General features: G+C 45.1%; 1 protein-coding gene across 1 annotated transcript in view; it reads right to left on the reverse strand.

Annotated features, from left to right (window-relative positions):
• Positions 1 to 14293, reverse strand: part of GSX1 (GS homeobox 1) — a gene marked incomplete at its 3' end in the record, with an annotated part of 18329 nt that extends 4036 nt beyond the window's left edge. Inside the window, exons 1-2 of the mRNA XM_009327869.1 lie at positions 14175 to 14293; positions 5716 to 5903 (exon numbers count right to left, since the gene is read on the reverse strand). Coding sequence (XP_009326144.1) covers positions 5716 to 5903; positions 14175 to 14293 — 307 coding nt within the window. The remainder of the gene's footprint in view (positions 1 to 5715; positions 5904 to 14174) is intronic.
• Positions 14294 to 15140: the final 847 nt, after the last annotated feature.

Consider the following 15140-nt stretch of genomic DNA (forward strand, 5'->3'; position numbering starts at 1 on the left):
TCGCTCTCACACCCCCCGGAGATGGAGGACGAGAAGAGGGAGGCATTAGGGTGCGCATCAGCTGGGGGGACCCTCAGTGAAGGGAGGGTCAGGTACCATTGCGAGGGATGAGGGAGAGAGAGAGCAAAAGCGTTAGCACTGACTGAGGCGTGTCTTCCCCCTTGGGAGCCGTGGGGTCTACGGCACTGCTGCCTGCGAGGGGGGAAGGTGCCACACTGCCACTGCCCGGGGACAGCTGTATGGACATTGGCTGGAAAGAGGTCTCTCATCACTTTGAGGGACTAGCCGTTGCCTTTTGCGACGAGGCCCTCGCTCTCCGGGGTAGCTGCCATTAATATCTGGGGGTGGGAGGTGACACACACCACTACTCCCTAAGGAGAGCATGGAGAGGTGCACTAGTTTAGGGGTGGGGGGAGGTGAGGATGGGGTCCTGCTGGGGTGGGACGGAATCACTGTTTCCAAGGAGATCACGTCCACGGTAGCGGAGAAGGGCTCATGATTTGTGGGGGACTGTAATATTCCCCAACCTAGCCCAAGAAATTATTTTCTAATGGCAAATAACAAAACCTAAATCAAAGCCAATACTGAACCACAAGCCACACACCATGTGGTGGATTGTCCAAAGAATGTGTCTTCTTACGTTGGACAAACACACCCAGGAGCAAGCCTGTAAGGTACCTGTGCACCCCTTTAATTAACTTGTCCACAGAATGAATCTGAGTTTACTTGAGTAACCAGAAATATATTTTTAAAAAATCACTGCTTTATCAGCAAAATTGTTTTTTTTTTGTGGCTGCAGTACTTTCCCCATTGGCCTCTTGCTTCATTGAACAGTACTAACTGCATGAACAGATATCCAAAATGTGTTATTTTTGGCTCCTGACTCAAACTGTGCTCTGTACAGCATGAATGTTTCCTTATGGACTTATCTTGCACACTGACACAACAGTGTCTGCGTGGCCAGCCGGTTTTGCAGTGTTTATTTCCACAGCATCTCTGAGGAGAAGTAGAGCAAGCTCCATTCTGCTGATGGACCACCAAGGCGAAGTGATAAAGGCTGGTACTTATCTGGGACCAGCAGAAGGTGATGCTTGTGGAGCGCTCGTGTCACTCTATCTTTATGTGAAGCTCAGTGTCTGAAAACTGCAATGTGTATTTTGTGCACTGAATTCGGTCAAATGCTGGAAGTATTTGGCACCCTCACAGCCAGGGTTCAGGGAACGAAAGCAGTCAGTGAGACAGTGAGAAGAACACAGGTATTGAGTATCTGCAGGAAAAAAAAAAATCACTTTTTATCATTTGCTGAGTGATCTACTTTGCACTGTCTGTGAATACAGTCAGAAAAGCAGAAATAAAACCCAGTCTAAACGCAGGCCACATTGCATCAGACCAGAAGCCCATCTACAGCCATAACTTCTCTGCAGCGGTGGCTGTAGTGGAAATCTAAGGAAGTCTATGGGAAAAGGACAAGTGTAGGGTGATCCTTCCATGGTTTACTCCTGGCCTCCAGTGATCCATAATGCAAGGGCTTCCGGAAACATAGGTTCTATGTTTGTGTTTAACTCCAGTTCTTCTAAAATAAAGGCAAAACCACAGCTTTCTTTGTCATGAAGTTGCCCTATGTTTCCCTTCAGCTCTTGTCTTATCTATCAATTCATTCCAAATTTATCATTGTAAAAATTTGGTAGCCTGCCAGCAATGGCCTTCACCATGCAGCCCTGCTACATTTCCATCATGGCTTATCCAGTTTCATCTAGTTTCTGTCACAAGCTATCAAGGTAATAATTAATCTATGCCAGTAAAACCTGTGCCACAGGAGGACCAAATCAAAGCTGCTTGTTTCCAGAACCTGTATTGTTTTCCTTTGATCACTTTCAACAGCAGGTATGTAGGGTAGAGATTTGCCATTTAGCTTTTCTTCAGGCCCGTTGCTTGCTAACAGGGTGGGTCTGTAAGTGAATCCTGTAATCACCTTCCACGAAGACTGTTTGCTGCGCTGTTTCCCCTCCGTGATTTGACCTTTCACTCAGGAGGAGGTGTCAAAGAAGTAGTTGCACAGAAATGGTGAAAAAGTAACAGAAAAAGTAGGAATATGTAAAATACTGACACAATTAAAAATGGACTTTTGATTTTATAGACAGATCACATTTCAGACTGCTGGTGACCTTGTAAGACAAAAAGACACACAGGATGGAGAAGTCCTTGAGAGTAATGAAGACAAAGAATTGCAGAATCCATCCTGTTTCCCAGCCATTTTCGATTGTCATCTTCTCCTTTCTCCGAATTTCTCACCTTTATGTATGCCAAGTCCTTTACAAACTGAAAGTTTTTGAGGTTGTAGGTCTGCTCTTTGAGAACATCCAAGGGGAAATTCTGTCATCTCATACGGTAAGAGACTATATCGTATCTGTTATTTCTATGAAGCATTTGGACAGTTTTCTGCAGCTTGATGAACTTCTTTGCAGGTTTTAATCACATTCATGTGGCAAGTACTCAACGAACCATATTGATCTGTAGCATGTAACCATATTGATCTGTAGCAAGTGTACTTGGGATTATGGATACACTGGTTTCAGTGTTGGCTTCTCATCCCCTGCCTGGTAGATATGGAGGGTTCTGCAGTGATTGTGGTTATTGCTGAATGAGACATCTAGTTAGTGTATTCTGTGATGGAAGAGAGACAAATAAAGGTCTATTAGAGGTATATTTGAATCACTGTTAAAGATCTTTCTTCAATTTCTCCTGAGTGAAGTTGTACAGGAAGCTGATAGGAAAAAGCAGAATTTCCCTGTCATTTAAAAAAGAATATCATAGAGTTGAAGACGTTGGAGTCAATGAAGGTACTCAACATCAAACTCTGCTTGGAAAACTATCAGGACTTAAACTTCCCAGGCAGAGTTCCTCAACACACAGAAGATATTTCCTAGATGGTTTTGCAATACTGCTATACAGCCACATGCAGAAACACACCATGAGTGTTGCCAAAGGAGGAGTATGGCAAATGGGGCAGGGTGTTTTGCTTTGGATCAATGGCTGGTAGGCTGTGCATGGTGAGTGGCAAGCGTTGTGAGAAAAGAGGGAGGCTTGCTTGCCTGCAGCAAAGTTTCCTGGCCATTGCTGGTGGCGTAGAGACAGAGCCTGAAAGTTGCAGACGAGAACTGTGTAGCTTGATTCCTTCTTTGATGTTGGTGAATGCATGTTCCTCAAGTGTTTATCACACATGAATGTGAAATGATTATCTTAGATGTTTATTCAGCTTGTGTAAAGCAGACCTCACCAAGTTAATTCCTTTAACTTGCCAGTCCTGGCAGTAGACTGAGAAGAGGAACACTCTGAACTGACAAAATAATTTTCTTCTTTTTATTACATTTTGAAGACTTAAAAAAACCCCTTTTGAATACAGTAGATTATTCAGAACATATTAGGTTACATGTGTTTGTGTCTGCATATCTGGATATGAACTTGTATGTTACATTATTAAATATATCAGTCAATATATCAAGTGTATAGGATGGGAGTATATAGCCATACACAACCATATTGTAGCAATTTTATAGAAATCATTTCCTGGAAGCTGAGCACAGTCATTTGTTGACCTCCTTATATTTGCATGGAAATCTTCCAGTACCCAGCAGAATTTTTTTGAGAGACACAAAACAAGCATTAGTTAACGAAAACACCAACATGGATATCCAAGTCAGTGTATGACAAACGTATGTGATGGCACTGCAGTTTTTGTGTATTTTAAATGCAAGTAAAGCCTGCAAACCTCATTCTTCCACTTCCTTGTTTTTGTAAGTATAATGACACAACAAATACAAAGTTTGGATTTGTAGTTGTTATAGTCTGTCCTGGGCTAGTAACACACCTGGGAAGTCTCCTACTCGAAATGTGAACTTCAGAAATCTGACTTGTGCTTCATGCCCTTCTGCTGTTAGATCTTCATCTTCCACATTTGGAGAGTGGTGACAAAGACTCTCTTACCCTGTGGCCCTGTGTGTGCTGAGCTACTGCTGAGGATGTGCATGAGTAAGGAGGCTTAAAGTTTCTCTTGAAGGAGCTCACTTCTTGGCTTTAGTCTAATGCCCCAGTCTCTCCCATCATGGGCTAAGGTGGTTCCCTCCACCATGCTTCAGAGATACTGTCCATCACATGATCCCAAGCAGAGCTGTCTTATGTTTTGGGAAGATAACCCAAAGCTGTGTGCTCCGATAGCTCTATGAAAGACATTATCCCAAGTTACGGGCCTTATGCCAGTGAAGTTCAATGGGAAGACAGCATACCCCAAAATACAAGTTGGATATCATCAATTCTGGAATCTGTCGTGGTTTAACCTCAGTCGGCAACAAAGCACCACACAGCCACTCGCTCACTCCCCCCCACCCGGTGGGATGGGGGAGAGAATTGGAAAAGCACAAGTGAGAAGAACTCGTGGGTTGAGATAAAAACAGTTTAATAATTGAAATAAAATGATAATGATAATAATATGATAATAATAATACACAAAGCAAGTGATGCACAGTACAATTGCTCACCACCCGCCGACCGATGCCCAGCCGGTCCCCGAGCAGCGGCCCCCCCCGGCCAGCTTCCCCCAGTTTATGTACTGAGCATGACGTCACAGGGTATGGAATGTTTCTTTGGCCAGTTTGGCTGTGCCCCCTCCCAGCTTCTTGTGCACCTCCAGCCTTCTCAGTCGGTAGAGCATGGAAAACTAAAAAGTCCTTGGCTAGTGTAAGCATTACCTAGCAACAGCTAAAACATCAGTGCCTTATCAACTTTGTTCTCACCCTAAATCCAAAACACAGCACTGTACCAGTTACTAAGGTAGGAAATTAACTCTATCCCTGCCGGAACCAGGACAGAATCCCACAGAGTTTGTCAGACCCTTGAACTTCAATTCTTGCAGTTTGTGTGAAATACTTACCTATGAAAGGTTACATTTGTGGCAGTATAAATGCTTATTGGCAGCCATTCAAAATATTCTTTATCCCCTGTAAGAAATGAAATAATCTTTGTCAAACTTTATTCTCCACGTAGTGCTACTGTGTGTTACCTTCCACTGTACCTATTACAGACATATAGGGAATGTGCTGTTCTAAGAGGAGGTAATCTATGTAAGAGCTGGTCACCCTTGGCTCCCTTTGTAGTCAGTGGGGAGAAACAAGTACCTGCAGGGAGGGATTTATCTCACTTACTTCAGAAATCCTTAAAATGAGATAAATCCCACCAGAAATGCCCGTCTGGCACTATAAAGAATCCCTAAATGCCTAACCCAGACGCATGTGTCCAGGTGAAGCCCACTCGTGCTCTCTCTGTACTGCCCTGTCTCAGTTGTTGCCTTTTCTCATGGGTGGAGGCAGCTACCTTTTGGAGCACGGACTCTCCAAAAGCCATGGGGTTGCACAGTGTGGTAGCCAGGAGCAGGCCGTGTGGAGCCCCTCTACTCCATGGCTTCTCCCACTTCTGACTTCTACGCTTGAATCATTACTCTTCTGATACCTTTGGCAGCTTGTATAGGTGGGGTCAGAGCCCTTTAACTCCACTCCTGTCCCAGAGTATGGAAACTAATTAAAACCCTGTGTGTTAAAAAATGTGTCCTGGGAGACCGAAGTGATCCATTAGATTTGAGTCAGTCATTCCTCTTTACTCTGTATTTTCTAACTTTTCCCTCCAGTTTTCCAACTTCACTCCTCCTTTGGACGCTCTCCTTACTTTTCCTCCTCTTCTTCAGAGTGTCTATCATTTTCTCCATCACCATCTTCACTCGCTGTCTTTGTTTTCTTCTCTTCAGCCAGATCGCTATCTCAGTAAATGGAGCAATTCTTCTGGTAGAAGCGTGAGAGAAGAGGTCTGAGTCTGGATGAATGAAGTCTTCCAAGTATCCCCACCAAGAGATCAAACTAGGAGGGAGGACAAACAGGGTTGATAGTATCTCCTCCAAATTTTTTGCATTGCTCAGACACAGGACTAGGGAAAAAAAAATGCCATAAAAGGACAGCATTTTATCTGCTGCCACAGACTAGAAGACTCTACTGTCTTGATCACAGTCACATAAAATTAAATAATTAATCTTGCCATAAAGAACAGGCTGGGGGAAAACCAATGTTGCAAACAAGTAACATGAGGTGAGAAATTTCAGAAATTTCTACATATGTCAGGAGACCAATTGTTCCAAGAGATGAATAAATACTTAGACCCAATCTTCAGCACCAACTGAAAAAACTCAGCAATTGCACAAGTCATCCCTTTTTCTTCTTGAGAGATTTTAACCAAACTTCTACTTGTTCTTTTTTTCATGACCAAGCTTAGATCAAATATTGAAATAATTTCCTTCATAGTTAAAAACAGCTGGAAAGGGACTGGAAGTGGGGAGGGTGTCAGAACCCTCCAGACCCAGGCTGGCTTTTGGTGTGTTCATCGGTACGCTTAATGTACACACAACAGCACCTAGGAGATCTTCTTTGCTAAGTAGTACCCTGGCCAGGTTGCTTAAGGAAAAGACAGGGGACTCTCTGGAGGCTGAGCATCATTACGGCAATGTCTGAAGGGCAAATCTATGGCCAGTGTTTGTCCTCCAGCTGTTTTGTCATTAAAATAGCCACAGATTTGGCTTGACCAAACAGGGAAAGCAGGGTCACATAAAGGAGCTTAAACATCCTGGCAAATGCTCACCAGTATTGTCACCACATAGACACCTCTCCCCGTGCCGTCTCTAGGCCGGCGGGAGGCGTGCAGTGCAGAGCCCTCTTTGCAGCCTTGCTGGTACCCACAAAGACTCTTCAGTACTGGCAAAGGCAGAGCAAAGGAAAGTGACACTAAACCTCCTACTTGTGTTTTCAGTTTTACCCCCTTTAACAGATGAGCTGGCCCACAGCAAGAAAATATAGACTGGTGTGTGTCTGCCACAAGTTTTCGTCTCTTCCTTCCTGTGGACACTCTCTGTCTTTCATTCCCTTGAATCTCTTCCTTTCCAGCAGTATAACTAACCTCACGTCAGGAAAGATCCTCCTCCCTTCAGAAGGGATGGGGTTTTCTTTACCACCAATGGCTTCAAAACTACATCTTCCTTTTTTTAGAGCTGAAGCAGCAAACGAAGGTTCCTGAGCCAAATTTGCTTTGCCATTCTGGGCAAGATCCTGCAGCGTCTCTCAGTATAGGAAGCACCTGGCTCTTAGGTAAAGGCAGCAGCACTTTGGAGGAGGTGGTGAGCAGCCTGGGTACTGCTGGGCTTCTCTCTCCAGCACAGCAGTCATTTTGGTAGCTGTAGCTCACAAGTCTTGGCCTTACTATCATCTTCTTCACAAAGCTGCAGCGCCCTCTCTCCCCTTTGCCCAGGGTACTTGCCTGGGCTGATCTGTTTTAGGGTACCAACTTTTTCATTGACTGGTCCATCTGTGCTTTGTTCAGAGTGCTATTTTTGGCCTAGGGAAGCTCAGCTTCTTTCAGCAGAGATAACAACCGAATCATCTGCAACACCGAGTGCTTCCACAGGGAGAAAGCAATCCTACAGCTCTCCCTTATTTTAGACATTTTGGGGCAGTTATTTTTAGGCTTGATTACTAATAATTTCACTTGTGCATACCTTTTGGCTTTACTATGGTACTTAAAATGAAAAGCTACTTTAATACAGGGTTAGCAGAACTTCCATGAGGCACAGCTGTTCAGCATCCCACTAGGTACAGTTCACAGCATTTATAATTTTTTATACACACACACATAGAAAGAGGCAGACACTGAGCACAAATACGTGTGTATCTCAGGGCAGCAAAGTTGCAAGACTCATTTCCCACAGACTTTGGAACTTAGGCTCTGCTCCTCAGGTGTGTCAGGACTGGAGGGGACCTGCAGATGAATCCAGCTGCAGCTGCAGGCTGTTACTGCCCTGGCCTGGGGACATGGCCTCCTGGGCCTCTGGACTCCACGCGTCGTCCCTGCCCCAGGGCCATCACACCTGCTCCTGCACAGCCTGGGGTGGCTGGGTTAACCATATTTTTGCAAGCTCATCAAAACTGAATTTTAAAAGTGAGAGAAAGTGTCTGACAGGTTTACCCTGTGCTATTTAAGCAGTAGATTCAGCAGAGCACAGATGTGGTTCTTAGAGGAAATATAAAAGGATTAGGGAGGAAGAGGAAAGCATTACCGTAAAGAGGCACAAGTGCAGGACTTTGGTTGTCTTATGCCATGCTGTTGCGTGAGGGTATGTATCTGTGTCAGTTGTTTGCTCCCCTTGCGTGGTGGGTCACCCAGCAGAAACCCACTTTTCTGAAGGATTTGACTGTCCCATTTTTTGGAAAAATGAGTTTTCTTTACAGTGCTCTGGCTGTGGCCTGTGGGGAGGGCAGCGCACAGCACAGCAGGTTCATCCCAGGGCTGATCATGGTCACTGTGCAGCACAGGGGCCCCAACCCAGCCTGGGATCCCCAGAATGGAGCAGCCCCACAGTGAGCCCCGCTCCCACCAGTCACCCACCCTCATAGCCAGTCAGGACTCCAGGGGTGGCTGGAGAGGCTCTCTGGGAGTCCCCGCTGCACTTTTCCAAGCCATCCCCGGAGAGATCGGCAGTCCCGGAGCCAAGGCCAGGGTCAGAGTCGTTTGTTTCTCTCCAGCAAGTTTGCAAAGAGCAAGCGGCGTGCACGGCGCTCACCCAGCCCTGCACTCGGCTGGGGGGTGCAGCCCTCTCGTTGCCCCTCGGCCTCTCCTGCTGACCTTTTCTCCGCTGTTGCTTTTTGTCACACAGGGGATGTTTGTGTGTGGCTGTGAAAGGGGGTCTCTTCTTTGTGTCGTGGCCATCACCGTGCAGCACATGCCAAAACAAGCTGTGGCAGGGCGAGGGCATTGCTCAGGGACAGCCTCTGAGGTGCCGGGGACGGTGGCTTTACAGTCCCTGCCGGCTGGGTTTTGGCAGCACACGGTGCTGGCCATAGCCAGCAGCCCTCAAGCTCAGTGTCAGTGGTGGCAACAGCTCCACAACTTCTGTGTTGCTGCATATTTCAGAAAGCCTCCTCTGCCTCTTCATAGAGTAACGTGATTTAGATCAACAGTCTTCTCCCCTTTCAAGGGAGGAGACCTTAGAGTGAAGAATGATTGTGTTAGTTGCATGTGATAGGGAAAAGGAGCATGAGAGTACATGTGTGTTTGTTCCTCTGTATTCAAGACTGTCCCAAGCTTGTCTGTAAATGAGATGCTCCTTTGAGGCAGGTGTTTGCAATCTAAATTAGATGCCAAAAATACTTTGCAGACATGACAGCTAATCAAATGTAAAGCATGCCCAGAAGTAGACCGAACACCTGATGAAGGCTGCTAATACGGAGTCAAAGTCATGACAAATGTTTCTCTCTCCCTGGAAAAAAAAGTCAAAGAAATACCAAAGATGCCAGTAAAACATAAAAAAAAATCCAAAACACACACACAAAGATGCAATGCTTGAGGCTGAAAATCACCATTGTGGGCTCCATGAAGCATGCAGAATATAATTCAGCTGTTTGTTATATTATCTCAGATTATTTGTCAGGGATGAATACAACACTCTAGTGCTCTTCTGAGACCAACTCATTCTGCAGACTCCTGGTCACTCCAGAAGCTGCTGTCAGTGAGCTCTTTGCCTGGGAAGCATAGCAGGTCCTGTCCCATCTCTGTCACAGCTTGTCATTTACCACTCCTGGCTCCTTACACGTTACTAGGATCATGAAATTAATCTTCTCTGGTCTGCATTTGTGAAACTGACCTTTGTGTCCTGTGATTTGAATTTTTCAGACTTTTATTAGCACTGATGCATATTTAACAGAAGAAGAGGTGCGGTATTTCAGAAAGATGCTCAAATAGTAGCTGATACCTATAGCACCTGACAAAGCTAGCTTTTCAGAAAAATCAGCATGGAAATTTTGCTTGGGATTTTAAGAATAGTTTCTTGTTTTCTGTGTTTCTTTTACATTTGGATCTTATTTCTCCTGGTTATATGGGCTTGTTCAACACAGGCAATGTGACCAAAACAGCAGAAATTCAACAGCCTTTGCACATGTCCCTTCGGTGTCCCCTCCAGCTACAGTCACAAATGGGGGAGCGTTACATCTGCTGCAGCTCCCATAAGAGGGGGGAAGGCAGCCAAGATGTGAGTGTGGGCACAGGGAAGAGCTCCGCCACCGCCACACCAGAACATGTGTGGCATTGGATGGGGGAGGCAAAATAGGGAAAGGCAAAAACTAATTACCATCCATCCCCTCAGTGCCCAGGTAAAGCTGTGCCTGCATAAGCCCCCGCTAAACCCCCATTAAACTGTATGGGTGCACGCAGTTGTTCTCCCATCCGCCTCCCCGACACACACATTCCTCCCCACTGCCAGCTGCTTTCTAACAATTTCCTCACCTCTGCATTTTCAGCATGTAATTTTTGCAGGGTAATATCCACCTCTGCTGAAAAGCGTCTCAGATTTGTGTTGAGTATCATGAGGAATAGTGTGGGGTACTCAAGTGGGGCATCTCCCAAGGTTTAAAAGTGTAAAAATCTCAGCTGTCTGTCCTTAACTAACAAGTACCAGAAGGCTAAAGTGTTGAGCATTGCAGTGCCAGAGAAACCTGGTCCAGGGCAGCACAGCATGGTGGGATTCAGAGACGTACCAACAGCAATAGCACACTGCAGACTGTTGCTGTGCTGGTTTCACTTGGCCAAGTCACATATTGTGCCGCTTGGAATTAAGGGACATGGAATAGACCCTCCTCGGGGTGGTGTTGGGTGCATGGGTTTGAGTTGATTTTTCTGCTGTTTCACTGTTGACCTGGTCATCTGGGAAGCCATGTTTGAGGACAAGGCTGAGTCTGCACCTCACTCCTGCACAGACAGAGCTCACTCACTGTGGTCGCTGGACCGGTAAGTGAAAAGGAAGGGAAAGTCACCTTAGTGGTATTGCTGGCTGGATGGTGAGAAACATGTACATTTAACTTCACCCAAATTGAAGTGAAACCTGTTTCCCGGTCTTTACTTGAAGCTTCACCTCAGCCTTTGCTCACACAGACAGAGCTTGCACACAGAGAAAGGTCAGAAAAAGCACCAGCAAACAAGTGCTTGTGAGAAGGGCTTGGGACAACTGAACATGCATGCGTGTGCATGCGTGTGCATGCATGTACACATCTGTGTGTGTTTGCAGGTCTTTTGCTAGCATGACAACGCCAATTTACACTTTGCCCTGAAGTCATGGAATTATGAAAAACTGGTGTGAGACACAAATGAAGCCCTCAGTATAAATTTTCCTTATTATTTCCTACTATTTAAGTCCCTGAACCATGTAAACAAAGAAGTCACTAATAAAGTTTTGACTTTTCTCAGAGCATTGGGTTCTTTATGTGTCACTTCACCACTAGTAGCAGCCCAGTTCACATTTTTGGCCAAAACAAGCAGGAAAGTCTGTAATGTCACAACATTTTGAAATACAACCCCTCCTGCACACACACTGCCCCTCAGTCTGTCTTTCAACGTCCATCCTCTGGCTCTTCCTTAGGCTCCTCAGGGCAGAAACCACCTTCTGACCAGGTGTTTGTACAGCAGCAGGGTCCCCCAGGATCAGCCCCAAAAGCCTTCTACTTCCAAAAGCCGACCCCAAACCAAGAGTGTGGATGCCCAAGCTGGCAGAATGATACTTTTATCACAGGGTTTTGCAGCTCTCCTTTCAGGTTTAGAGATCCTGGAGCAGCTCAGACATCAAATGTAAACTAAACTGGAGATAATTTTACTCTTCTCCAGCCCAGAGGAGGGGAGGAATCAGGTCCTTCCTGAAATGCCATTCAAAAAGAACATTTTTTTCAAGCAAGCATCCTTCTTCTGTGCAGATTGGAGAGATGGGTCCAAGAAGAGCAGAAAACAAAAACCTTGTGACGTTTGCATTATTTTGTGCACTTTCTCTTAATTCAGCATGCAGGCTGACATGGAGAAGTTTTTAACATTGAATGCCTGTGGCAGCATTTTAGATACCGAGGCAAATGGTTTCTCCTATATGGGGAGCTTGTTCGGGGAAACTTATCTGGTATATCATGACTTCTCACATATTTTAGTACACACTTGCTTGGAAATATGCTTATGGTAGAGATATAAAATACAGCTAATTAGGAGGAAGTGAAAGCCACAGAAAGGTGTTCTCGTTGGCACAGCATTCAAAAAAATTATAAAATAATGAATAGTGAAGAGGATGGAGAACTCCAAGACAGATAGAGTAATTCTTTTACCATGAGATATTTATGTGTGTTAAAATACAAGGGAAAAATCTGGAGCTTAGTGGGTCAGAGGAGAAGCCTAACTCCCTTTGGTTGTGTTAGTCTCAAATCTGTGAGTGCACCCGTGTAACCTGTCCCTGGGAAGATGGCAATGGAGCTCCACTCATCACAGTGTCTCGCTAAAAGCACCATGGCATGAGAGTTGGAAGAATATCGTCCAAGCAAGGCGTTAGGAAAGACGCTGCTGCACTCTAAATTATTGGGTTTTCACCTCAGTGATGAAGGTCTTCACCCCAGTGCCTCTCCAGACCAGCTGAAGCCAGTCTGTGCAGTGGAGCAGTCCTAGGTGGGGCAGTCCCCTGTAAATGGGCTATTTCTGGTGGAGAGATACCTGAAATCATAGTAAAACTGTTAGAAAAATAGAAAGCTAGCTGCAAGAAAAAATAGGAATCTCTGGTGTTTGCAAACATAACAGTGAATGTATCCTTGTTAATGCTGGCTACTGGACGGAAATGGCTGGTGGGTAAATGTTTTGTGTATCAACAAATATCTCACTGTTCTTCCCCTCATGGCCATGAAGAGAAGAAGGAAAAAGCAGCTCCTCTGCCCCCCTGAGAGGGACAAGCACAGACTCTGTCTAAAGGAGGGCAGAGGGAACGGGTGAGCAATGCTATACCCAAGGGTGTGCGTACCTGCCTGCCTGAGCACGACAGCTCCCTGCTAAGCCCATCCCTGCATGATGGGCTGAGGTCCCAGGTGGTGGCTTTCTTGGCACTTTAAGTAAAAGAGAGCTTGAGACTCCACCAATTCACTTCACAGCAACATTTTGCAGAGTCAGTAGGTGAAGGTTAAGGTCTTAACCCATAAAGATTAAGGTCTAGCAAAATCAAGAGATGAGTACTATTAATGCAAATGTTACACATGGAAGCCAAATACCACATATTTCTGCGGCTTGCCTCATGGTTTTTCATTGCTTCAGGTTGGCAGTGTCAGACAGCTTCACAGCTAGAGGGGAAAACTGCCAAAGGCTGTTTTTCTACTGTTTTCATATCTTGAAGTATCTTTTCAGTATAGCTTCACAATATCCCACCAAAAAAACCCAAACAACCAACCAACACAAACCTCCCTTTTTCAAGCTGGTTGTTGCTCACCACTGTTCTCCATGTGCCCATCATCACTTTCAAATGAAAACCAGCACCTCTGTAAATTGGACAGGGTGAGAGAAGAGCAACCATCAGTTTTCTCCAATTGGAATTTATGGATTATGCTTTCTTGCAGAAAAAAACAACCTTCTGAAGAGTTTAGTGGCACCTGAAAATACTAGATATTTGAATTATCATGTTTGCCACAGTTTCAACAAATACTATTTTTACTATTTAAAATTTTATACTAAAAATGAGATAATAATCAAGATAAATTCTCCCTTAGTCATGGAAAAATGCCCCCAGCAGAGTCTCACAGAATGGCTCAGGAGACAGAGGCACATCTTTCATTAGAATTAAAATCTAACAAAGGACACAGTGAACACCCGAACATGAGAAACATCAAACAAAAAAAATAACCCATTCATTTGATCTTTTAAAAAAATGGCAAATCTGGAAAAAACCCTCAAATTTTCATAAAAATGTTGCTGTTCACAGTGCATATCCCGATTATTTTTTAAAATTTTCTCAGACAAACATATCATACCCGCTCTGTTACTTCTCCTTTCTGTTGCTTCACATCAGCCTCCAGGCAGTCGGTTGTGGTGGATGGCTCCTGGCATTTATCCACCTCTCAGCCTCCAAACAGGTCCAGTGCTGAGAGACTGTGGGTCCTTGCAAGAGGAAAAAGTACTACATCTATGCTTCCTTGCCTCAAATTAAACTTTATTTCTTAAGTACTACCATGTCTTCAGGTTCCTGGTCAAATGTGCTTTGAAGTCAGTGGAAGAACTACCATTGCTTCCAATGGCTTTTGAATACCTATCACCTTGCAATGCTTTGCAGCGTTTTGTTGTTGTCCACTCTTCCATTGATTTGTTTTGTGCTGTTCTCCACACCAGCACGAGGAATAAGGTTCAGAAGTCTCTGATCCTCCTTCCTCTTCATGGTTTATCTTCACAAAGCTTTATTTCCCATTCTGACATTGGGGGGGTCCCTGAAGCACAGTCCACCCATTCTCCCTGTGTCCTGAATAGCAACAGCAGCAGCTGCTGAGCACTTTAGGGGGCCTCCAGATAAAGGGAAGTCTTGTGTGACTAAACCCAAGGTAGGAGCTCATGTCAGGCAATGCATCATGCTTAGGCTGTGTTTACATTAACATTTTTGTAGGGAGCAATAGCACGATTTTAAAGCAAACCCCTAACCATCTCCTCATATCACACTTGGGCTTGGTCAACAGAATGGTTTGTGTGTGAACCAGGTGCCTTCTGGAGAAAAGCAAAATGGGAAGCTCTGCCCAAGAGGCACATCAAGTGGGCTCCAACCTGTAAATGTGGACACGAGGGTTTGAACCATTTACTGACCCCTTGAGAAGAAACAAAGCAAAGCAGAGGCACAGTGGAGACATTTGATCCAGGGGACCATTCCAAAGCTTGTTCAGAAGATAGCCTTTCATCCGAAAATGAATGTAGAAGAAGGGGTTGCAGCACTGGTGGCTTCAGGCTACGCACCTGCCCCTACTACACTGGGGGGGTGCAGCCCTGGAAGGCGAGGGGCACCCACCCACGGGGACAAGCACATCCTCTCCCCAGCCAGGCCATCCAAATTCACCATGCTGAGTCTGTGACTTTGTTTCCAAATTATCAAGTGGATGGAAAGTTGAGCTACAATGGAAAAACAATACATCTAAAACCTAAATACTGTTTTTTCTACTCCTAGTAAGTGTCCAGGTTTTGACCATTTTGCTGAAGAAATAACAAGGATTTGGGGCCTTAAACTCAGCTTTCTCACACTG

The sequence above is a fragment of the Pygoscelis adeliae genome, unplaced genomic scaffold (genome assembly GCF_000699105.1).
Source record: "Pygoscelis adeliae isolate BGI_AS28 unplaced genomic scaffold, ASM69910v1 Scaffold14, whole genome shotgun sequence".
NCBI classification, from domain to species: domain Eukaryota; kingdom Metazoa; phylum Chordata; class Aves; order Sphenisciformes; family Spheniscidae; genus Pygoscelis; species Pygoscelis adeliae.